The sequence below is a fragment of the Acomys minous genome (genome assembly GCF_964271855.1).
Source record: "Acomys minous genome assembly, chromosome: 5".
NCBI lineage: Eukaryota > Metazoa > Chordata > Mammalia > Rodentia > Muridae > Acomys > Acomys minous.
Genome location: NC_140494.1, coordinates 32,549,278 through 32,569,377, shown reverse-complemented (window position 1 = coordinate 32,569,377; position 20,100 = coordinate 32,549,278). Strand labels below are relative to the sequence as shown.

At 41.7% G+C, this 20,100-nt stretch overlaps 1 protein-coding gene across 1 annotated transcript in view; it reads right to left on the bottom strand.

Annotated features, from left to right (window-relative positions):
- The window catches only part of SDHA (succinate dehydrogenase complex flavoprotein subunit A), a 25,223-nt gene extending 5,123 nt beyond the window's left edge, over positions 1-20,100 (bottom strand). The window contains exons 1-10 of the mRNA XM_084783024.1: positions 19,970-20,100; positions 13,238-13,324; positions 11,685-11,846; positions 8,916-9,059; positions 8,235-8,399; positions 6,271-6,419; positions 4,315-4,439; positions 2,635-2,803; positions 1,676-1,871; positions 864-1,035 (exon numbers count right to left, since the gene is read on the bottom strand). Coding sequence (XP_084639150.1) covers positions 864-1,035; positions 1,676-1,871; positions 2,635-2,803; positions 4,315-4,439; positions 6,271-6,419; positions 8,235-8,399; positions 8,916-9,059; positions 11,685-11,846; positions 13,238-13,324; positions 19,970-20,032 — 1,432 coding nt within the window. The 5' untranslated portion in view covers positions 20,033-20,100. The remainder of the gene's footprint in view (positions 1-863; positions 1,036-1,675; positions 1,872-2,634; positions 2,804-4,314; positions 4,440-6,270; positions 6,420-8,234; positions 8,400-8,915; positions 9,060-11,684; positions 11,847-13,237; positions 13,325-19,969) is intronic.

Below are 20,100 nucleotides of genomic sequence, written 5' to 3'. Positions count from 1 at the left end.
AAAGAAATAAAGATTTTTACCACATACTAGGTAACCATTTTTGAAACTAAGAGATCAAACTTCTTGTTACTCTAGTAAAGAAACTGATTACCCTTGAAATAGTAGTTCTCAACTTGAGGTCAGCCCCATAGGTTTTTTCATGAAGGGATAAACAGGTGGCTATCCTCTGTGTCTTGAAAAGCTGCCTATTGGTTCTGTCCTCTTAACAAGACCTCAAGATCATGACTTGGGGCAGAAGGAACAAGTTAGAAGCCGAGTTCTAACTACCATTGGTGAGGCCTCAGTTTAATCCCCTGTACTACACTGGCCCCCACAAAAGAAAAAACAAAAGAACAAAAGAATAATCCTCTCCACTTTCAAGAAAATAAGTTCTTAAAGAGTTCTTAAGTATTTAAAGAGTTGTTTTAGGAAGCCAGGCGTGGTGGCATACGCCTTCAATCCCAGCACTGGGGAGGCAGAGGCAGGCAGGATGCTGTACGAGTCCAGCCTGGTCTACAAAGTAAGTCCAGGACAGCCAAGGCCATTTCTCCAGCCCCCAAAATACCAGTTTCTTAGGGCATAATGGCTATAAATTTTAAAAAGCAATCAAGCCAGGAAGCAGAGGTGGGTGAATCTCTAAGTTCAAGGTCAGCCTGGCGGATATTATCAAGTTCTGGACCAACCGGAGCTACATAGTGAAACTACGTCTTTAAAAAAGAAAGTGACCCAAATCCCTTACCTTTTTGACTATTAAAATTTCTAAGAGCCTAGTCTCAACATCAATACTGCACAATCTGTTCCTATGGGGAAAAGCAAATTTCTAGCAACAAATAAAGACTATGCCGTCCTATAAAATAGTCTGAGGGCTTGAAGAGAGCACATACCAGGCCTGCAAGATCCTGCAATGCTCAAAGCACAGGCTCGGCCAAAGACTACGAGGTCCAGTAGGGAATTTGCTCCAAGCCGGTTGGCACCATGCACTGAGGCGCAGGCGGCCTCCCCGCAGGCATACAGGCCAGGCACAATCTGATCCTGGCCATTCACGTGCTTCAGCACCTGCAAGAGGATTTCAGACCCATGAAAATACCTATGCTTCCCTGACCTACTTCCCATGCCTGAGGCAGAAGGAGGAAAGACGGCATCTTCTCTATTTTACTCTCCTTAGTACATCCCCAGTTCTCCTTCTGCTCCCAAACTCTTGCTGCCGGTTACAAGCAGGTCAACGGATGGACTAGGTTCCTCAGTGTCGATCACCACCTGACTTGACTAAGGAATGTGGGAGGTGATGGACACCACAGGGATGAGGAAAACTGAGGATTATCTATAAAGGGGAGTAGTGAGCCTACTCTTGTCCTGACCAGGAGGCCAAAGCAGGACAGCTGATAAGTACTTTGTGAACTGCTTGTAACCCAAGTAGCAATTGATATATGTCACAAATTTTTAAGTTTATTATAAAAGTATCAGATTATCTGGGAACTCAATTATAAAATGGGAAAGTTCTATAGTATTGTGTAGGGGAATTAATATTCTATTGGTTATTTCCAAGTAGATGCAAACCCACGAACACAACCTAGTCTCTTACTGCCTGGCAGGTATAGCGTCTTATAATTAACACTAAACTACAAATACACTGCATTTTTGCTTCTGTGCCTCTAAGCCTTAAAGGGATTTTTGTGAGGTGGCTTGTCACCATCACCTGCCCCTTGTAGTTAGTGGGAATCCCACCCATGTTGTAATGCACAGTGGGGAGGACAGGAATGGGCTCCTTAGTGACATCCACACCAGCGAAGATCATGGCAGTCTCTGAAATTCCAGGTAGACGTGTGGCCAGCTGCTCAGGTGGGAGATGGTGCAACTGCAGGTAGACGTGATCCTTCTCAGGGCCACAGCCTCTGCAAATACAACACTGTAACATGAGGCAACGCACAGTAAGACAAGAGCTAACTAAAATCAGTAAAGTATGTGAGCCTGAACAATCTTTCATCTTGAGGTAAATTTCACCTTCCTCTGTGGTCAGTGTCTCATCAATACTCTTTTTTCCTTGAAGTACTTTTTACTTGCAGTGTATCAGGAACAACTCTGTGTAAGGACACAACCAAGAATAGAAACCTGGACTCACCAAACTCACATTCTCATCTTGGGTCTCATGGTTTCATGTTTTCCTTGATAAACGTGTTAAGAAGTTTCCATAACACTCCAGACTCCTCAGTTTTAAATGAAAATGTTAGACCCACATGAGCAGTGAGTAACAGGGCCAAGCACTGGGAGCCTAAAACAATTTCACCGAAGGACCAGTAACACACAAGCCCTGAAGGTCACCTTGCAAGACTCCTATAGGTATTGAATAAAACAACATAACTCCTACAACTCACTAAGACTTAGCTGGGTGTGTGACTCTCACTCTCATACCAAGTATATGAGGATACTCTTGTACACACACTGATGTGAAGACCTCAAAATGTAGGTCTTTAGAAAAAGATCACAAACTAACAGATGTTAGTCAGAAAATAATGGGGAAGCTTTATTCTCTAACCCTGAGATGCAAAGGTAAGGTGCTAAAATACATGGATGTGACCTAATGGGTACCAAAGGGAAAAGAGGACATGTGTTTGTGCGCCTGCCTAACTCACACATCACTGGAAGGGAATCACAGACCTTCCTTCACGGATCTCGATAGTCATGGATCGAGATACAACATCTCTGGATGCCAGGTCCTTGGCAACAGGGGCATATCTCTCCATGAACCTTTCACCTTGACTGTTGATAAGAATACCACCCTCTCCACGACATCCTTCTGTGATGAGACAGCCAGCACCATATATACCTGTAAAAATCCAAGAACTAAATGCTTATAAATGAATGATGACCAAGTAGCTATTTCAAATAGTTAATCCTTTTTCTCTCTTTTTTTCTTTTGTTTTTTGAGACAGAGTTTCTCTGTATAACAGTCCTGGGCTCGCTTTTTTTTTTTTCCCCTTCAGACCAGGCTGGCCTCGAACTCACAGAGATCCACCTGCCTCTGCCTTCCTAGTGCTGGGATTAAAAGCGAGTGCTGGGATTAAAATGTGTGTCACCACGCCCAGCCAGTTAACCCTTTTTAAAAATCAATTTTTGAGGGGGAGAAAAGGAAAGGAGACAAAAGAGCATTAAACTCAAAAAGAAGAAAAGTCAAGCAGGAGGTATGCGTGTGACCTGCAGCAACGACAAATCAGAAAGCACAACAGGTCCAGCTCACAGGTTCTAACGCCTATCCCATACTGTGATTAAAAATCATGTATGCTTAATAGACCTAATTTTTAAATATATCTTTATACCAAGAAATGTGGCAACAAGCTTAGGCAGGAATAAAGCAAGTAGGAGAATTTCTATCTAAAGTGTCAAACAGAAAAAATGACAAATTTTTTTAACAGTTAATATTTGTGTTTGTACCAATTCTAAACATTGACTCATTTAAATCCTATGATGGCCCCAGGTAATAAGAAGTCTATCCTTGGGTGGAAGAGACAGGGAAAGTGGGACCGGGAAGATACAAGTAGGGAATAACATTCAGGATGTAATCTGAATAAATTACAATTAAAACTTAAAAATAAAATAAAATAAATCTATCCTTAGAGACAAAAACGTTAAAGTTTAGTAAGTCATCTAAGTCACAGAGTATTAAAGGGCAGACCCCAAATTCAAGCCTAAGGAGCGTGACGGAGTCTAACATGAGTCCTTTATGTAACTCTGTGTCCCTTAATGCAGGGAAACAAGGGATTTTAGTGGAAGAGGCTAAGTAAGTATTATTTTAAAGCTAAAACTTTCTTTCATATACCAAAAGGGTTACATGCTCTAAAAGCAAGAATATAAGTGCTTATATTTCACCTACTTTTCACTTTTCACCGCTTCAGTAACATCCTCTGGGTAGTTATTTCTTATATATTATAAATAAAGCATAAAAATGGAGCGCTAAACAGAGTATATGACAGGAAATCCAGAGGCTCCGTGACACCGGCAGACTGAAGACGACTAACACATTCATTTTTCATTCCCTATCTCTGATCATCTCTCCTCTGACTCAAGGATCTAACAAGAAGAGCTAATTTCTCCCATAACTAGCTCTTTCCCTCTTCCAAATCCAAGTCCTAACTTTGGTATCAGGTGGACTCTGTTCTAACTTCACATTCTTTTTATCATGAATGCCTAAGCCCCTGAAACCAAAATCTATTATGAACTGCCTTTATGGAACCAGGAGAAAACTCTCCTTGAGGACTCTAGACCGAAGTGCACCACAGACCACTGACTAGGTACTGCATGCCTGTGATACACAGAACAGCAGACAGGCACCCATCCTACCTGTGGGGTGGAACTGAACAAACTCTAAGTCCTGGCAAGGCAAACCAGCCCTGGTGACCATGGCTGTGCCATCCCCTGTGCTGGTATGGGCAGATGTGCAGCTGAAGTAGGTTCGGCCATAGCCCCTGAAAACAGAAAACAGTCACTATAAGCATCAGTCCATACCAAACCATTTCTTATACAGTGCAGTCTCTGGGGTACCAGCCTCTAAGAACCCCTTCCTTATAATGTATATACATGACACACAATACTAGGAGGCCATATTTGTAATACTGCTACCATGTGATAGTGGTTGGGAGACAGAGAAAGAGAATTTTGTATTTTTTGTATTTTGTTTGGTACTCTGTGCTTTATCTTCAAAGAATTTTTCTGATAAAGATATATTATTTTTATGATGTGTCTTAGTTAGGGTTTCTATTGCTGTGACAAGACACAGCAATTTTTATAAAAGAAAATATTTAATTGGGGCTGGCTTACAGTTTGAGAGGTTAGTCCAACATCGTCATGGTGAAAAGCATGATGCATGCAAGCAGACACAGTACTGAAAAGGAGCTGAGAGTTCTACATCTTGATCTACAGACAGCAGGAGACTGCCACACTAGGCCTCGCTGTAGCATATGAGACCTCAAAGCTTGCCTCCACAGTGACACAAACCCTCCAACAAGGCCACACTTACTCCACCGTGGCTATACTTCCTAACAGAGCCACTCCCTATGGGCCAGCATTTACACACATGAGTCTATAGAGGCCACTTCTATTCAAACCACCACATAATGAAGAACTTTAAATAGTTACTAACTTGTTATTTTCTTTTATTATTTGTCCCCCAGTTTTACTGTACATTTACAGGATGTCCACATGATCTAATAAATGTGTACTGGGAACCAATTTTAACAATCAATTTCATTAATATATTTATAACTTTACATAATTATCCTTTGTAGTATGGACACATTTATATGGCAACTGCTTTCACCCACTATGGTGATTTGAATAAAAATGGCCCCCATGGGCTCATATATTTGAATGCTTGGTCTCCAACTGGTGGAGCTGTTTGAGGTGTGTCACTGGGTGGCTTTGATGTTCAAACGACTCTGGACTCTTCTCTGCCTCATGGTAGTGGATCAAGACTAGCTCTCAGCTGCTCCTTCACTCACAGATTTTAGCCCTCTGAAACTGAAAGCCAGATTTAACAGTTTTTATACGTTGCCTTGGTCGTGGTGTTCTTATCTAGCTATAGAAGTAATTAAGACAGTTGGCCCCTTTTTCTTTACATCTTCATCAACACTTATCAATTGCTTCTTTACATTAACCATCCTCACAAGTGTGGATGTTACCTGAACTCCCCAGATTTTTACTCGTGCTGAGCACCTATAACTGCTGACCATGTGCATCCCCTCCACCCTGGGAAAAATGTCTATTCAGCTTTGATACCTACTTAAAACTTTTGTTTATTTAAATTTTATTTTATTTTCTTTCTTTTTTGAGGAAGATGAATCCAGGACAACATACATTCTAGACAAGCTAATTACAACCAAGATATATCCTCAGCTCTTAACTTTGAAAATGGTAAAAATAAAATCATATAAGGTAAAATTTACTTATTTTCATCATGCAGGCAGCTAGTATTCTTTAGTGCATCTTGACTCTAAGATCTATACATAGTAGACAAGAGAGCAGGGACGTTATCTGAAAGTGCCATGTGACTCTCTAGGCTTAGTATTTATATAAGAACAGGAGAGTGAGTTTTATAACCCAAATTTTGCCCTACTATGCTCAGAGAACATTTATATTATGACAAAGGTACCAAGAGTGAAAAAGGTTACCTTCCACATGAGGTGACATAAAGGCCTACATCTGACCCATGGTTCTGAACTATTTTTATTTAATAAAAAAGCAAATGCTGAACTGAACTTTTCTATGAGAAATTAAATACAGTAAAAACTTAGATCCTACCCAGTAGCAATAACAGTGTTCTTTGCTCTTATTCGGTGTATGGATCCATCTTCTATGCACAGTGCAATAACACCACGGCATTCTCCATTTTCCATCAAAAGATCCAAGGCAAAATACTCCACAAAATAGCTGGTATCGTATCGCAGAGACTGTAAGAAAAGGATCCTACATTTCAAACTACATGTAAGATTAAGATTAAACCAACAACAACCAAAATGTGAATGGTTAAACCATGTAAACAGTTTGAAGAACCTGATCCAGCTCTGTTAACAAATAAGGAAGTTAAAGAATTCTAAGGTTTGTAATGAAGTTACAGGAGCTTACATCAGCATCAGTACTGATAGCAGGACAAGACACAGTCACCTTATGTTAGCAGTATGTACACAACAAATAATTATACACCCATGACACTGCAGAGACTAGCATGTAACAGGCTCTGGGTTGATCATATTTTGGTAAAAATCTCTCTTATTTCTGCAAAAGCTTAGGAGGCACGCTAGGTTCTCTGGTAGCTTCCATATAGCACAGAACGCCTCTCAAGAATTTGGAACCCTCAGTGAGGCCCAAAATCATCGGGTCGTGACCCAGAAGAGCTAATGTCATGTGGCCATCTGACTAATAAAAATATAACCCCTAGCTCCTTTGTGATCTTAACCATATCTGAATCTGCAGTGGCCACATGGGGCTAGTAGTAGGCAGTGCAGATAAGCCATTTCCATGCACACAGGGGAGTCATCACTGAACACCACCACCAGGGGTAGATCTGATAGTCCAAGGAGCTAAAAGAGCATAGGCACACTCTCAAAACAACCATACAATAAGCACGCACTGTTACATCTTTTTTTTTTTTAAGTTTACTTAGCCTAAAGTGAGCTCCTAGTGCTGTAATATTTGCATGTTAACCACTTGTCACTACTTTCTGAAAACAGAGTTCAGAGTATTGAGTATCTATCTGACATGGCAAAGAAGCTGACTATCTAGCGCAGCTGCCTATCCTCCTAATGCTGCGACCCTCATGTTGTGGTGACCCCAACCATTAAAGCATTTTTGTTGCTACTTCCTACCTGTAATTGTACTACTGTAATTTAAATGTGTTTTCCAATGGTCTTTTGTGGGTCACAACCTGCAGGTTGAGAACCACTAATCTAGTGACTCCTGACCCTCAAGACTTCATCCAGTTTAACAGTGACGAGTTAAAAACATACTAATCAGTTCAGGACCTCAGAGGTGATAAAAGTGCATTAAAATACTTGGTTTTCTTTAAGGGGCTGGCCACTGGGAGTCTGACCATGCATGCTCTAGTGGATACATGGGCAACACAAATTGAAATTGTTTTTCTTTTTGGGGGGTGTGAGGGAGGGCATGGAGGTGGTGGTGGGGGCAGACCTGGAGTACCAGGACGTATGAATAGGATGCATAATATGAAATTCCCAAATAATCAATACTTCCTCTGTTCTTGGCATGTGATGGATCACAAATTCAAGATGGTAAGCAATGTCTACCAATTCAACTTTCCAAAACAGACTCAAGGAATAACATATGTGTTAAAGATAGCTTTCACAATACCTATTCAATACTTTCAGATTAATAATCATTTCAGACACTTTACTATAGTGTTAGTTTTTTGTCAATTTGACACAGACTAGAATCATAAAAGAGGGAACCTCAACTGAGAAAGTGTTCCAATAAAACTGGACTGTGGGCAAGCCTGTGGAGGCACTTTCTTTACTGATGATACATGAAGGGGCCCAGCCCACTCTGAGTGGTGGCCATCCCTGGGCAGACAGTCAAGGGGTATATAAAAAGTAGGCTGAGCAAGCCATAGGGACAAGCCACAAGCAGTGTTCACCCAAGGTTCCACAACAGCCCCCGCCTTAAGTTCTGACTCTGACTTCCCTTCATGGTGGACTAAAACTAGCAGGTGAAACAAACCTTTCCTCCCTTTACCACCAAGTCAGCCTTACCCTGCCATACAAGGTGTGTAAGAGTGAGTGGCCTGTCCGGTCAGCCACACAGCAGCACCGATGAGCCTGCCCACCTTTCCCAAACTTGAGGCTTTGTCCACCGAACGCACGTTGATAAATCTTCCCATCTTCAGTTCTGCTAAATGGCATACCGTAATTTTCTAGCTGCGAAACACAAAATAGGCAAAAATATACTACCTTAAACAAGTAAGCTGGTGTGGTGGTGCATGCCTTTGATCCCAGCACTCAGGAGGCAGAGGCAAGCAGATCTCTGAGTTCAAGGCCAGCCTGATCTACAAAGTAAGTCCAGGACAGCCAAGGCTACACAGAAAAACCCTGTCTCAAAACCTCCCCACCCACCCCTCAAAAAAGTAAAAATATTCATGGTTAATTTGCACCAAACCTGAAATGTAAGATTTCCATGCTATCATATTCTATGAAAACACTGACAATTCAGGGGTGGGGGTGGGGGATGGGAGGTTTGTTAAACGAACTGAACAGTTAGAGGAAAAACTCTCCTCATTGGATCACCTCATTGCTAGGGATGGAACCCTAGAGCTCAGCTGTGCTCGGCATGAGCTCTCCCAGAGCCACACCCCCAGCCCTCTCTATTTCACAGTGGGTCTTCTGTAACACAGGCAGAACCCATACACAATGACCCAAGAGTTTCCTTTCAGTTACCTCAACCACGGAGGCAGGAGCTTGCTCTGTCATGTAATGGATGGCATCCTGATCCCCCAGCCAGTCAGAGCCTTTCACGGTGTCGTAGAAATGCCATCGCCAGTTGTCCTCTTCCATGTTTCCCAGCGCAGCATTGATGCCTCCCTGGAAACACCACACAATTGCTTACACGCCTTAACCGGGCGCCTGGACTGCCTCTGCAGCCCACCTCCTCCCCTAGATCTGAGTCAGAAAAAACAAACTCCTTATGTGGTGACTCTTCATGAGGGTTAGAGCAGTAAGGCAGGACAGACCCCAAGTCACGAGACTCCCTCACTAGACAGGTGGCTTAATCTGTATCTATGATGGGATAGTGTTTGATTGCCAGGCCTGTAAGACTGGAAAAAGGTCCTTATAACGTGTCTGTTGCTTACCTACCTGTCAGATTACAAGCATTCATCAGTCTACCTGGAAATCTTAGGATGAAATGTTCTCACTGGCACTTGTGTGTGAATTAAGAAGTGCGCCCTGCCATGTCACACACTCTTCATTCAGTTATATGGCCCTGCACTCTGGCTGCTTGAGAAGTCATGGACAGCTGGCTCACCACCAGGGTCATCTTTTGACCAGACATTTCCTAGCTAAGAGATGCTGAAACAACTGAAGGGCCAGCCTGGACTACCAAACTGATGCTATCAGTTAAGTGGCTGTCTGCAGAAGTTTCAACTTACTGGCAGCAGCTCCCCAGTGCTATGTGCAAGAACAAAAATGTTTTTGTTGTTTTGGTTTTCTTTTCCCTTCCAATTTTAATTTATTTAAATCCTTATTTAAATAAAATTGTTTTCAGGAGGAAAAAAAAAGCAAGACTAAAGGCCCCGATTTTCTGGTCTCCTGTCTGGTCACGTGACTTCTTCCTCTCTTAAGACCTCACCATGATGGACTCTACCATGCTACATTGCAGGCAAGGGAACCCTCACTGACGGCCAAATGCATAGAGCTACCCAATTTTTGGACTTTAAAATCTTTTTTCTTTATATGGTCCCAAACATTGAATACTGTTTTCTAACAATGGGAAGTAAATATACATCTTATTTCCTTCTCTTCTTCCACTGTTGTTCAGTAAGCTTTGAGCCAGCTGACCTACGCTGCATTTCTTCTCTTAGCATTCCCAGTTATGGTGTGAGTATTCCCAGTATGGATGAGTCACTAGAGAGAACTAAGAACCTTGTGGTAACTGAATAAATTGCTTTTTTTCTTCTTTATTTAGCCTCTCCAATGTAAAGCCAAGATGACCCTAATAGCTACTTTTGGTTACACATATGTAGCATGATCAACAGCTACTTTGAAATAAAATGTGTAACTCATAGTAACCATCACTTTACTGCTATGGCAACTAGGGCCACAAGGCTCTCAAATCTTTCAGACACTCCTAGAACTACAGTCTTACTCTACCTTACTCTACCTTAATAACCAATAGCCAAACTATTTCTGTCTCCTACTATGTCACTAATGCACTACCTTAACATTAGACTACAACTTTACAACAGTAGTGAGACTGTCTGTTCAGGACTCCTGTTCCTTCTAGGGCATGATTTCTTCCAGTGTGTTTTAATTCTTTAGCTTACGAACAACCTATCCAACTAAGTGCCCAAAGTATGTACCAGAGGATGTTCCAGCAACAACTGAGATGAAGGTGCCTTTCCCCAGCTCCAGGAAGCTATCACACTTTGCTACTGGGTTAGAAAGAAAACATTCCAGATACTGAGAAAGATAGTCAAAGATGATGTTGTTACCCATATAAAGACTAGTGTTACTTACAGTGATCCAAAATAAAAATCATTGTAATTTTTCTCAACTTGAAAGTATCAAAGGCAAACATTTTTTACTCTTTACATCCCTGCCATCAAAGCTCAGTTATCCCCACTTAGCAAGGTACTATCATAGTGTGAACTGTGATGGTCTCCCAAAGGCGCACGTACTAAAGCACACGGTGCTGTTTGTAAATGGAGAACCTTTAGGAGATGGGGCCTAAAACAAAAGGATTTAAGCCGCTGGGGCATGCCCTTGAAGGGAATAGAGCACCTGCCTTCCCACTCTTTTTTACCTCTTGGCTGCCTCTGAGATGAGGAAAGCAGCATCCTCTGTCACCTACCTCTTTAATGCTATCATCTGCTGCCATAGGCCCAAAGAGCACAGTCAAATGATCACGGCTAAAGTCCATGAAGCCACAGATCAAAATAAGTCTGTCTTCCTCCTAAGTTTAGTATCTCAGGTATTTGTCTCAGTGATAAAAGGCTGACTAAACCTAAGAGCTGGCCTGTGCAACCGTTTTTTGTATTTTGTTGGGTTTTGGTTGTTTGTTTGATTTTTGGTGTTTTGAGACAGGATTCTCTGTGTAGCCTTGGCTGTCCTGAACTCACTTTGTAGACCAGGCTGGCCTTGAACTCACAGAGATCCAACTGTCTCTGCCTCCGAGTGCTGCTATTGCAGGCATGGGCTACTGCACTCAGCAATACTTTTTTGAACCAGGGAGTAAATGTAGAGCAAACTGAACCATGATGGGGAGACAGGAGGCAGGACAGGAGGAAAAGACCCACATGTGAGGATAACAATGAGGTACCCACCACACAGTGGCCCCAAGGGAGAGCGTACAAGCAGTGACTTGCAAAGTGAGAGTGAATGAGTGAATGGACGGATGCCACCAACTGTGCTCAGAGCTTGATAAGAAGGCAAGAATCCGTCTGACAGGAGTAGCAGTGTTGTGCAAAACCGACAGGGCCTTTTTCTTACCTGTGCTGCAACAGTATGTGATCGGGTAGGAAACAGCTTTGTAAGGCAGGCAGTATTAAACCCTGCCTCAGAGAGGCCAAACGCAGCTCGCAAGCCTGCTCCTCCAGCACCTACCACGACAGCATCAAATTCATGATCCACAACTGGGTATTGAGTAGAAATCTGAAAAGGAAACTCAGCTATTGATTGCATATTCAACTTCATAAAACATTAAGACTAGTTACGAAATAATCAAAGGAAAGACTAGCTGCAGTGCAGAGAAGGCCTCAGGCCTGTTCTGGCATGAGGATGGACTCTTGGTGTCGACAATGAACCAGCAATTAGAGTTTATGGACAATAGATGGTCCATTACACTTGCGCGAGTGCACACACACACACGCACACACGCACACACACACACACACACACACACACACACACGCACGCACATACACACACACACACACACACACACACGCACACGCGCGCGCGCACACACACACACAGACACACGCACACACTACTTTTATTTATTTTTTGGTTTTGAAACATCATCTTGATCAGGCTGGCTCAAAATTCACCATCTTCCTGCCTCTGTTTCCCAAGTGACAGGGCTACCAGTACATGGTATCATGCCTAGCCTGAAAAATTAAAATAAAATAAAGTGTTTCTGAGACCACTTAAAACTTTTAAGATTCCAATCTTTCTATTCTGTTATCAAAGCAGGGAAGTGTAAAAGCAGAGTAAAATCAACATAATGAGCTCTAATTATGTCTTTTTCTCATCCACGGTTTTACTCCTGTCTGTAACCATATCCAGTTGTTTATAGGAGCTTAACCACGCAGATAATGCTTCTTCACCTGTGATGTACAAGTCTCTCTCAAAAACAACATTGCTTTTGCTTAAGTTGGTACATTTCAGTTTGCCTGGCTACAGACCACATCTATATTTCAAGCTTATATTTAGGGGCGGGTCTATGTGGAAAGATTTATCGCCGAGAAACTGTCAGGCAATCTTCTATGCCCCTGCTTACTTCATATGATAAGAACTTATGAGCAACGTTCAGACTTTTTAATTAGAAAGCAGAACAGGCTAAATACAAAGGAGCCTCAACCCCAGCAGCTATACGTCTAACTGCATGCAGGGATTCCACTGACCCTCACAGAACATACAGCTCTTTTGTATTTCTTATTTTGTTACTTTACTTAAATTTAGAGTTTAGTTTAGATAAAGATTTACCAGCAAAAAAGTATTTATCTATATAAGTATTTTTGTAAGTATTACACTATATACATTTGAGCATACAATCAATACCCAAGGAAACCTTTTCTTTAAATATGTACAACATTCAAATATATTAAAATGATTATAGATTATTATCCTTCAAAGCAAGAAAAGTTGTTTGCAAGCTGGACATAATGGTGCACACCTTTAATCCCAGCAGAGGTAGGTGGACCTCTGAGAGTCTGAAGCCAGCCTGGTTTACATATAGGCAGAGCTACATAGTGAGGCCTTGTCTTGGAAAAAAGAAAAAGAAAAGAAAAAAGTTGCTTACAATTGAACAATAAACTTACCGCATCTGAAACTTTAGCAGATGCCTTCTTGCTCTCACCAACAGTGAAGTGAAAGCCGCAGGTCTGTGTCTGGAACGGTGCAGGCCACTGTAGAGATAGGAACAGTGTTAGGGTCTTGAAGGAATAGAAACAGAGGGGAATGAGGGTTTTTGTTTTTTTTTTAATTTTTTAATTGTTAACCTTCCTATGTATTCCAGTTTACCTGGAACCCTGAAAGGCAGACCTAAGGGGCAAGGACTCAGGTCTCGTCCTCTCTACTACCTTGGCGTTCTAGGAAAAGCCTTTTCTAAAGCAACAGGGTTCTCCTGACACTTGCTTTGCAGTATTTTAATCTGTGTAACTCAGTGAAGAATGGCAAAGAAACTGGTGTTGCTGTATTTTCAAATAATGAAGCATTTTTTTACTGGCTCCATCTTAACCTTTTTCACACTGGCTCTCTGAATGTCCTTCAAGAATTTTGGTTTTAAGAAAATGAGCCAGTAGTGTACTTGGAGACTTATACTCTCCAACCGGCTACTACTTATTGAAATGAGGTAAACATTAAGCTTAGAATGCATCACTTCTCTTTACCATATGCACCAAACGTTAACCACACCCGACTGGTTGTCAATGGCCTTCCTCTAAACTCTCCACATACAAGATTAACATAAACATATATTCAAAAACCCACTGCCAGTGAAATCAGTCCAGTGTGAGTCCAGTCAGCCATTAAGGGAATACATTTTCCATTCTACTTGCTCTATTTAAGAAACCAAAATATAATGCAGAGACTTGGACATACCCTAAGGAACATACCCCTAAGGAACAGTTAGTGCTAGGTAGTTAAGTACACTTAGCAATGAGAAAAGGGGAGCTCACAAATGATCTTAAGAATTCCATGGTTTGGGGTCTTACTGTGTAGCCCTGGCTGTCCTTGAACTTAGAGATCCACCTGCCTCTGCCTCAAGAGTTCGGATAGTAAAGGCATGCATCACTAGGAAAAATACATTTTTAAAAACATTATTTCCTAGTGGTTAAAGAGGTGGGGTGTGTGTATGTGTCACAGCAAACAAGTGGAACTCAAAAGACAATCTATGAGTTGATTCCATGGGTCCCAGAAATCATACTCAAGCTGTCAGGCTTGGTAACACATGCCTTTACCTGCAAGCCAACTCTCTAGCCCCATTTACATTTATTTTTAACATTTCTAATTACAACATTGTTTCTTGAATTTTTAAGTAAATCTCAACTGGTAATGTGTCAGACTTCATCTTTACAATCTACAGCCCATTAACTTGTTTTCATGGACAAAGCAACTTTAAATTTAAAAAAATTTTTTTTCATTAATGTATGTGGGTAGTGTTGGCATGCATATCACAGCAAACCTGTGCAGTCAGAGGACAATTTAGGAACGCAGGAGTTACAGATGCAAAGCACCACATCTGGCTCTTTTCCATGGTAATTCTAAGGACTGAACATCAGGCTTGAGCAATAGACACCTTTACCTACTAAACCATTTTGATAGTCTAACTTTATTTTTCACAGTGCTAAGGACTGAACACATGCTCTGAAGTACTCTGAGACTAAGCTACAATCACAAATCTTGGATTTTTGAGACAGAGCTGGTTCTGCAGTTCAAGCTAGCTTTTCAAACACTTGTGATTTCCCCCTCCCTATACCTCTGGAGTGCTGGTTTTATAGGAGCGCACCACTACACTTGACTAGAAGTAAGAATTTTAATACAAATGTTCTTGAATATTTTTCTTTCTTCTAAGATGTCCATATACACAGAGAATTAACCAAAAATGTGGTACCTACTAATAATATTTCTGACAAACTCTTATATCAGGTCTCTAACTTTTACATCTACAATAGATTAGGGAAGACTGTCTATCTAATTTGCAATGGTGGCATCCGGCCTAGCTGGGCTCTTCCACTGCACTATCCAGCCCAGGGGAGGACTTACAACTTGTAAAGTCTATTTTTTAACCCAATTTCTTTCTTTCAATAAAAATTTATCCAAGTATAAATTTCTTTCATAAGCTACCAAACATTTTTAAAAATGTGTATGTGCGTGTGTTTATGTGCATGTGTGTACATCCATACACAAAGACCAGACAAAGATGCTGTGTCTTTCCTCATCACTCTCCACTATCTGTCTACTGGTTCTGAGGATCAAACTTTAGGTCATCAGATTTGTGTAGCAAGCATCTTTATCCACAGAACCATCTTGCTGGGTTTCCACGGTATTTTTTGAGACAGTCTTTAATTGAACCCAAAGCTCACCATCAGCTAGATGGGCCAGCCAGTGAACTCCCAAGATACACTTGTCTCCATCTCCCAGCACAGGAGTCACAAACACAACTGGCCATGTCTGGCTTTTATGTGGTGCTGGAGATTGGATCTCGGGTCCTCTTGCTTTCACAGCAAGCGTTCTTATTCACTGAGACATCTTCCCAGTCCTTCAAACGTTTTCTAATTTGGAAACATGAACATGAATGAGGAAATGTACCTACAATGTAACAAAAAGGCCACCAATGCCTTGTCCAGTAGGACAAGTATTCTCATTAAGGAAGCTGGGGAGATGATGAGAAGAGCTGTGGCCATTAATTATCCCCAATAAGCAAAGTGCCTCATCAGTATCTCATCAGATACAGAGCTAAGTATCTCACCAGCTGAAGAGGGTACAAAACATCTTCTAGGGGGATCAGTATCTCATCAGATACAGAGCTAAGTATCTCACCAGCTGAAGATGGTACAAAACATCTTCTAGGGGGATCAGTATCTCATCAGATACAGAGCTAAGTATCTCATCAGCTGAAGATGGTACAAAACATCTTCTAGGGGGATCAGTATCTCATCAGATACAGAGCTAAGTATCTCATCAGCTGAAGATGGTACAAAACATCTTCTAGGGGGATCAGTATCTCATCAGATACAGAGCTAAGTATCTCATCAGCTGAAGATGGTACAAAACATCTTCTGGGGGGGGGGGGAAGCCAGGTGGTAGTGGCGCATGCCTTTAATCCCAGCACTTGGAAGGCAGAGGCAGGTGGATTGCTGTGAGTTCTAGGCCAGCCTGGTTTACAAAGCGACAGAAGAGCCAAGGCTACAAAGAGAGACCCTGTCTTGAAAAACAAAAAACAACAACCCGCTATAGAAATGGAGGTAAATACTAGTGCACAATGACATTATTTAAAAATTGTTCCCATTACTGAACATAACAGTTTATTCCTTTTCATTTATAAACTTTTCTTCATCTTAATGACAAAAAAATAACCATGAGAAATTATTTTCATTAAATTTTTTAGCTTTTTGTTTTTGTTTTTGTTTTTATAGTTTTTTGAGACAGGGTTTCTCTGTGTAGCCTTGGCTGTCCTGGACTCATTTTGTAGACCAGGCTGGCCTCGAACTCACAGCGATCCACCTGCCTCTGCCTCCCAAGTGCTGGGATTAAAGGCGTGCGCCACCACACCCAGCTTAAATTTTTTAGCTTTTAAGGCCAGCCAGGTGACTCAGTGGGCCTGAGAACTGAAGCTTGCTTCCCAGGCCCTACACTGCAGGAGAAATGCTATACCTTCAATTTGTCTGCTGACTTCTGTACGGCATGTGAACACACACAAAGAAATGTAGTAAGTTTTTTTTAACTTTCATTATTTTTAAAGTAGAGATGTTTAAAATACAGTTTACAGGGATATCTACCCCTGACTTGGATGACTAAAGTTCAAACTTTCAGAGGTCGTCTCACAAAATTCTCACAATCCACACAGGAAAACTGAAGATCATTGGGACTACAGACCCAAAGCATGTATTTTTTCCACTATCTGAACATCTTTGTGGGGGAGGGGGATACCTGAGAAACTCTAACTTCAGATTAAAATCCTGGTTATGAATAAATACTAAGCCAGAGTCTTCAACTGAGCTAGGAATAGCACCACAAAATACAGAACTGAATGTCACTGGTTTTCTGCTGATCCTGAGAAGCCAAACAAAATGGTGTGACTAAAATAAAATAAAATAAAAATAAAAATGGTGTGACTGTAGAGCTAACGCATGTAATTCTAGACATACCATTAAACACTCAAAACAACTCATCCAAAGATAAGATTTACTCTACCGTAACGTTTCATATATTTTTCCTAAGAAGTGAGCTAGCTGTCTTTGGTCTTAGTTTTCCTACACAATAAACAATTTCAAATGTTTAGAAGTCACATCAGTGTACTAGTCATGAAAAGCAAAACAAAGACAAAATGAGTTTGCCAAGTTGCTAACTTGAAAGCATTTGTCAGTACAGAGTAGCCTGACAGGACTAAACAATTCCCTGTCTTCAGCATTTCTCAGTTGGTGAGTACAAATTTCATCTTCTGCTAACTTGATTGTTATTTTTCTAAACTCAAGTTCTTCATTAAAAAACAAAAGCGAAACCTTCAAATGCCAACGAATATTCAGTTAAAGGGCAGAATTTCTATAGGAACAGCCATCCTCATGAAGAAATCTTTTTTTAAAACCAAAAGCTGTATTCTGGGAGTCCCGTGCCGTCCCACCACCACCAAAAAAAAAAAAAAAAAAAAAAAAAAAAAAAAAAATATATATATATATATATATATATATATATATATATATATATATGTTTTTTCTGTCTTACTATCCTGTTTCTTGGTACTTAATCACGGAACGGCTGTGAAGCTCCACTACAAGAAAGGTAAAATGTTGGCAGGTAACATGACTCAATTAAGGTTTGAAGAGAAAAGAAAAAAAGGCTTCCAATCATGCCCCTAGGAAAAGAAAGAGTTACGCATACTGCTCTCACATGTTTAGAACCTTAGTCTCACACTCAACTGGAATTTTACTCCAGTCTTGAGTAAAAGTCAGTACCTGGGTCTTAGTCTTCAGAGGGATCACTGAGCACTAGCCTCCAGTGACGATATACTGATGCAGAAGAAATGAACTGAATGCATTGATTTTATAAAGGATTTATTAAAGGATTTTCTTTTCTTCTTCATTTCTCTCTCTCTCTCTCTCTCTCTCTCTCTCTCTTTTTTTTTTTTTTTTTTTTTTTTTTTGAGACACGGTTTCTCTGTGTAGCCTTGGCTGGCCTGGACTCGCTTTGTAGACCAGGCTGGCCTCGAACTTACAGCGACCCGCCTGCCTCTGCCTCCCAAGTGCTAGGATTAAAGGCGTGCGCCACCCTGCCTGGCTCAGGATTTTCTTAAGAGACACTAAGTCACACAAATAGAAGCTAAAGATTTGCTGCCTCCAAAATGCCAGGTAACCAGGCCTATTAAAGATAAGTAAAATTAAGGACTCTAGGATGTAAAGGTTCCACCAGGATTGACCAGCAATTAGGCTCCATTTCCATAACAAAGGAGACAACCCAACTCACAACTATCAGTCCCAGGTCTCTATCAAAGAACATTCCTCCCACAGGCAATTCACGGAGGCAGAGAGTGACAACCAAACAGCCCACTTCTCTCAAGAAAAGCCTAATTCTACCAGCTGGACTAGATGGCCGCAGGTAACAAGTGTTTGGAAAAGGACGACAAAGATGTACTTAAAAACAAATTAGGCAGCGTGGAATATCTCTGCTGTGTAAATCTCCCACCTGCCTCAGTGGACAGACTCGCAGTCTCCTGTCTAAACTGGTCAAAGTGTAAACTGGATCTGGGACTGGAAAGGGATTTAAGGATGACAACATATGTGGAATGCATAACGTAAGGTGTATACAAGTTAGTAAAACCTATTCTTGACTGCTCCCTTCTGGGCATGAGCCAGAGCTGGACTCAGACGAACATTAAAAGGCTTTCTCATTTTTTTCCTGAATGTGTGGCACGAACCCTCTGCATGGGGTGGGCATATATATTAATGCTACGATACAATTCTGTTATAATTACAGGTTGCTGATCTGTTATTTCCCATAAAAGGCTTGCTTCAATGACCAGTACTTAAAACCCTCCTTGCAGTGTTTTAAGAGCCCAAGGAATAGAGGTGGAGGTGAAATCATAGAAATTATCAGTGCTTGAAAATGCCTTCTGGTCTTGCAAGAACAGCTGCCAAGTAACCCTTGCACACTTAATTGAACATTAATTTTTAATATCTATTTTAGGAAGGAGACAACTGCTGCCATAATAATCGGCCCAATGCAAGTCGATACCGTCAGTGTCTTGGAACTTTTACTTTGTAATTAAATTGTTAATAGGTAGTTGGGCTAGTTCACTTTAAAGAAACCAATCTGTCAAATTTAGTTTCCGTTAATAGAACCCCAGGAATCTGACGCATAATATGACATGGCCAGAGCACACTGAGACACGATCTGACAATCTGGGAGGCCCACCCTGGCAGCCCCTTCAACGCAAAACAGGGGTCCCAAGGCTGGATGAACACAGTGCAGAAGTCTCACCTGATTTTTAAAAACAGTGAGGCCGCTACACAAAATCAATGAGCTCGTCACTTACACGCCTTAGTGTCGACACCCAGGCTATAACTGTTATACACAGACTTGCCCGCAACCAGAGGGCCACAGGCCGGTCCTGCCCATTAACCTTGGAGAATTTAGCTAGCCCAAGGCGGGGAAGGGCGGACTACACCCCACCCCCACTCGCGCAACCTCAGGGTCGTGACCTTCGGCGGAAAGCAGTCGGCTCCGGCCCACTGCACCTTCCCAGTCCCAGCCAAACTCCGGTGGGACTGTGCGATTAGGAATACGCTCGGCTCTAGAGCACTCCCGGTGCCCTCCATCGTGTGGCACTAACTCACCGCCCCGGCTAACGCCAAGCGCCGCCCGCGAAAAAGCCTCGAAACTGCGCCAACCCCGGCCATGTCTCAGCCGTCCCGCGAGCCTCAGCGACAACTGCGCTTGCGCACCAAGCCACGCCGGGGGGCCAGGG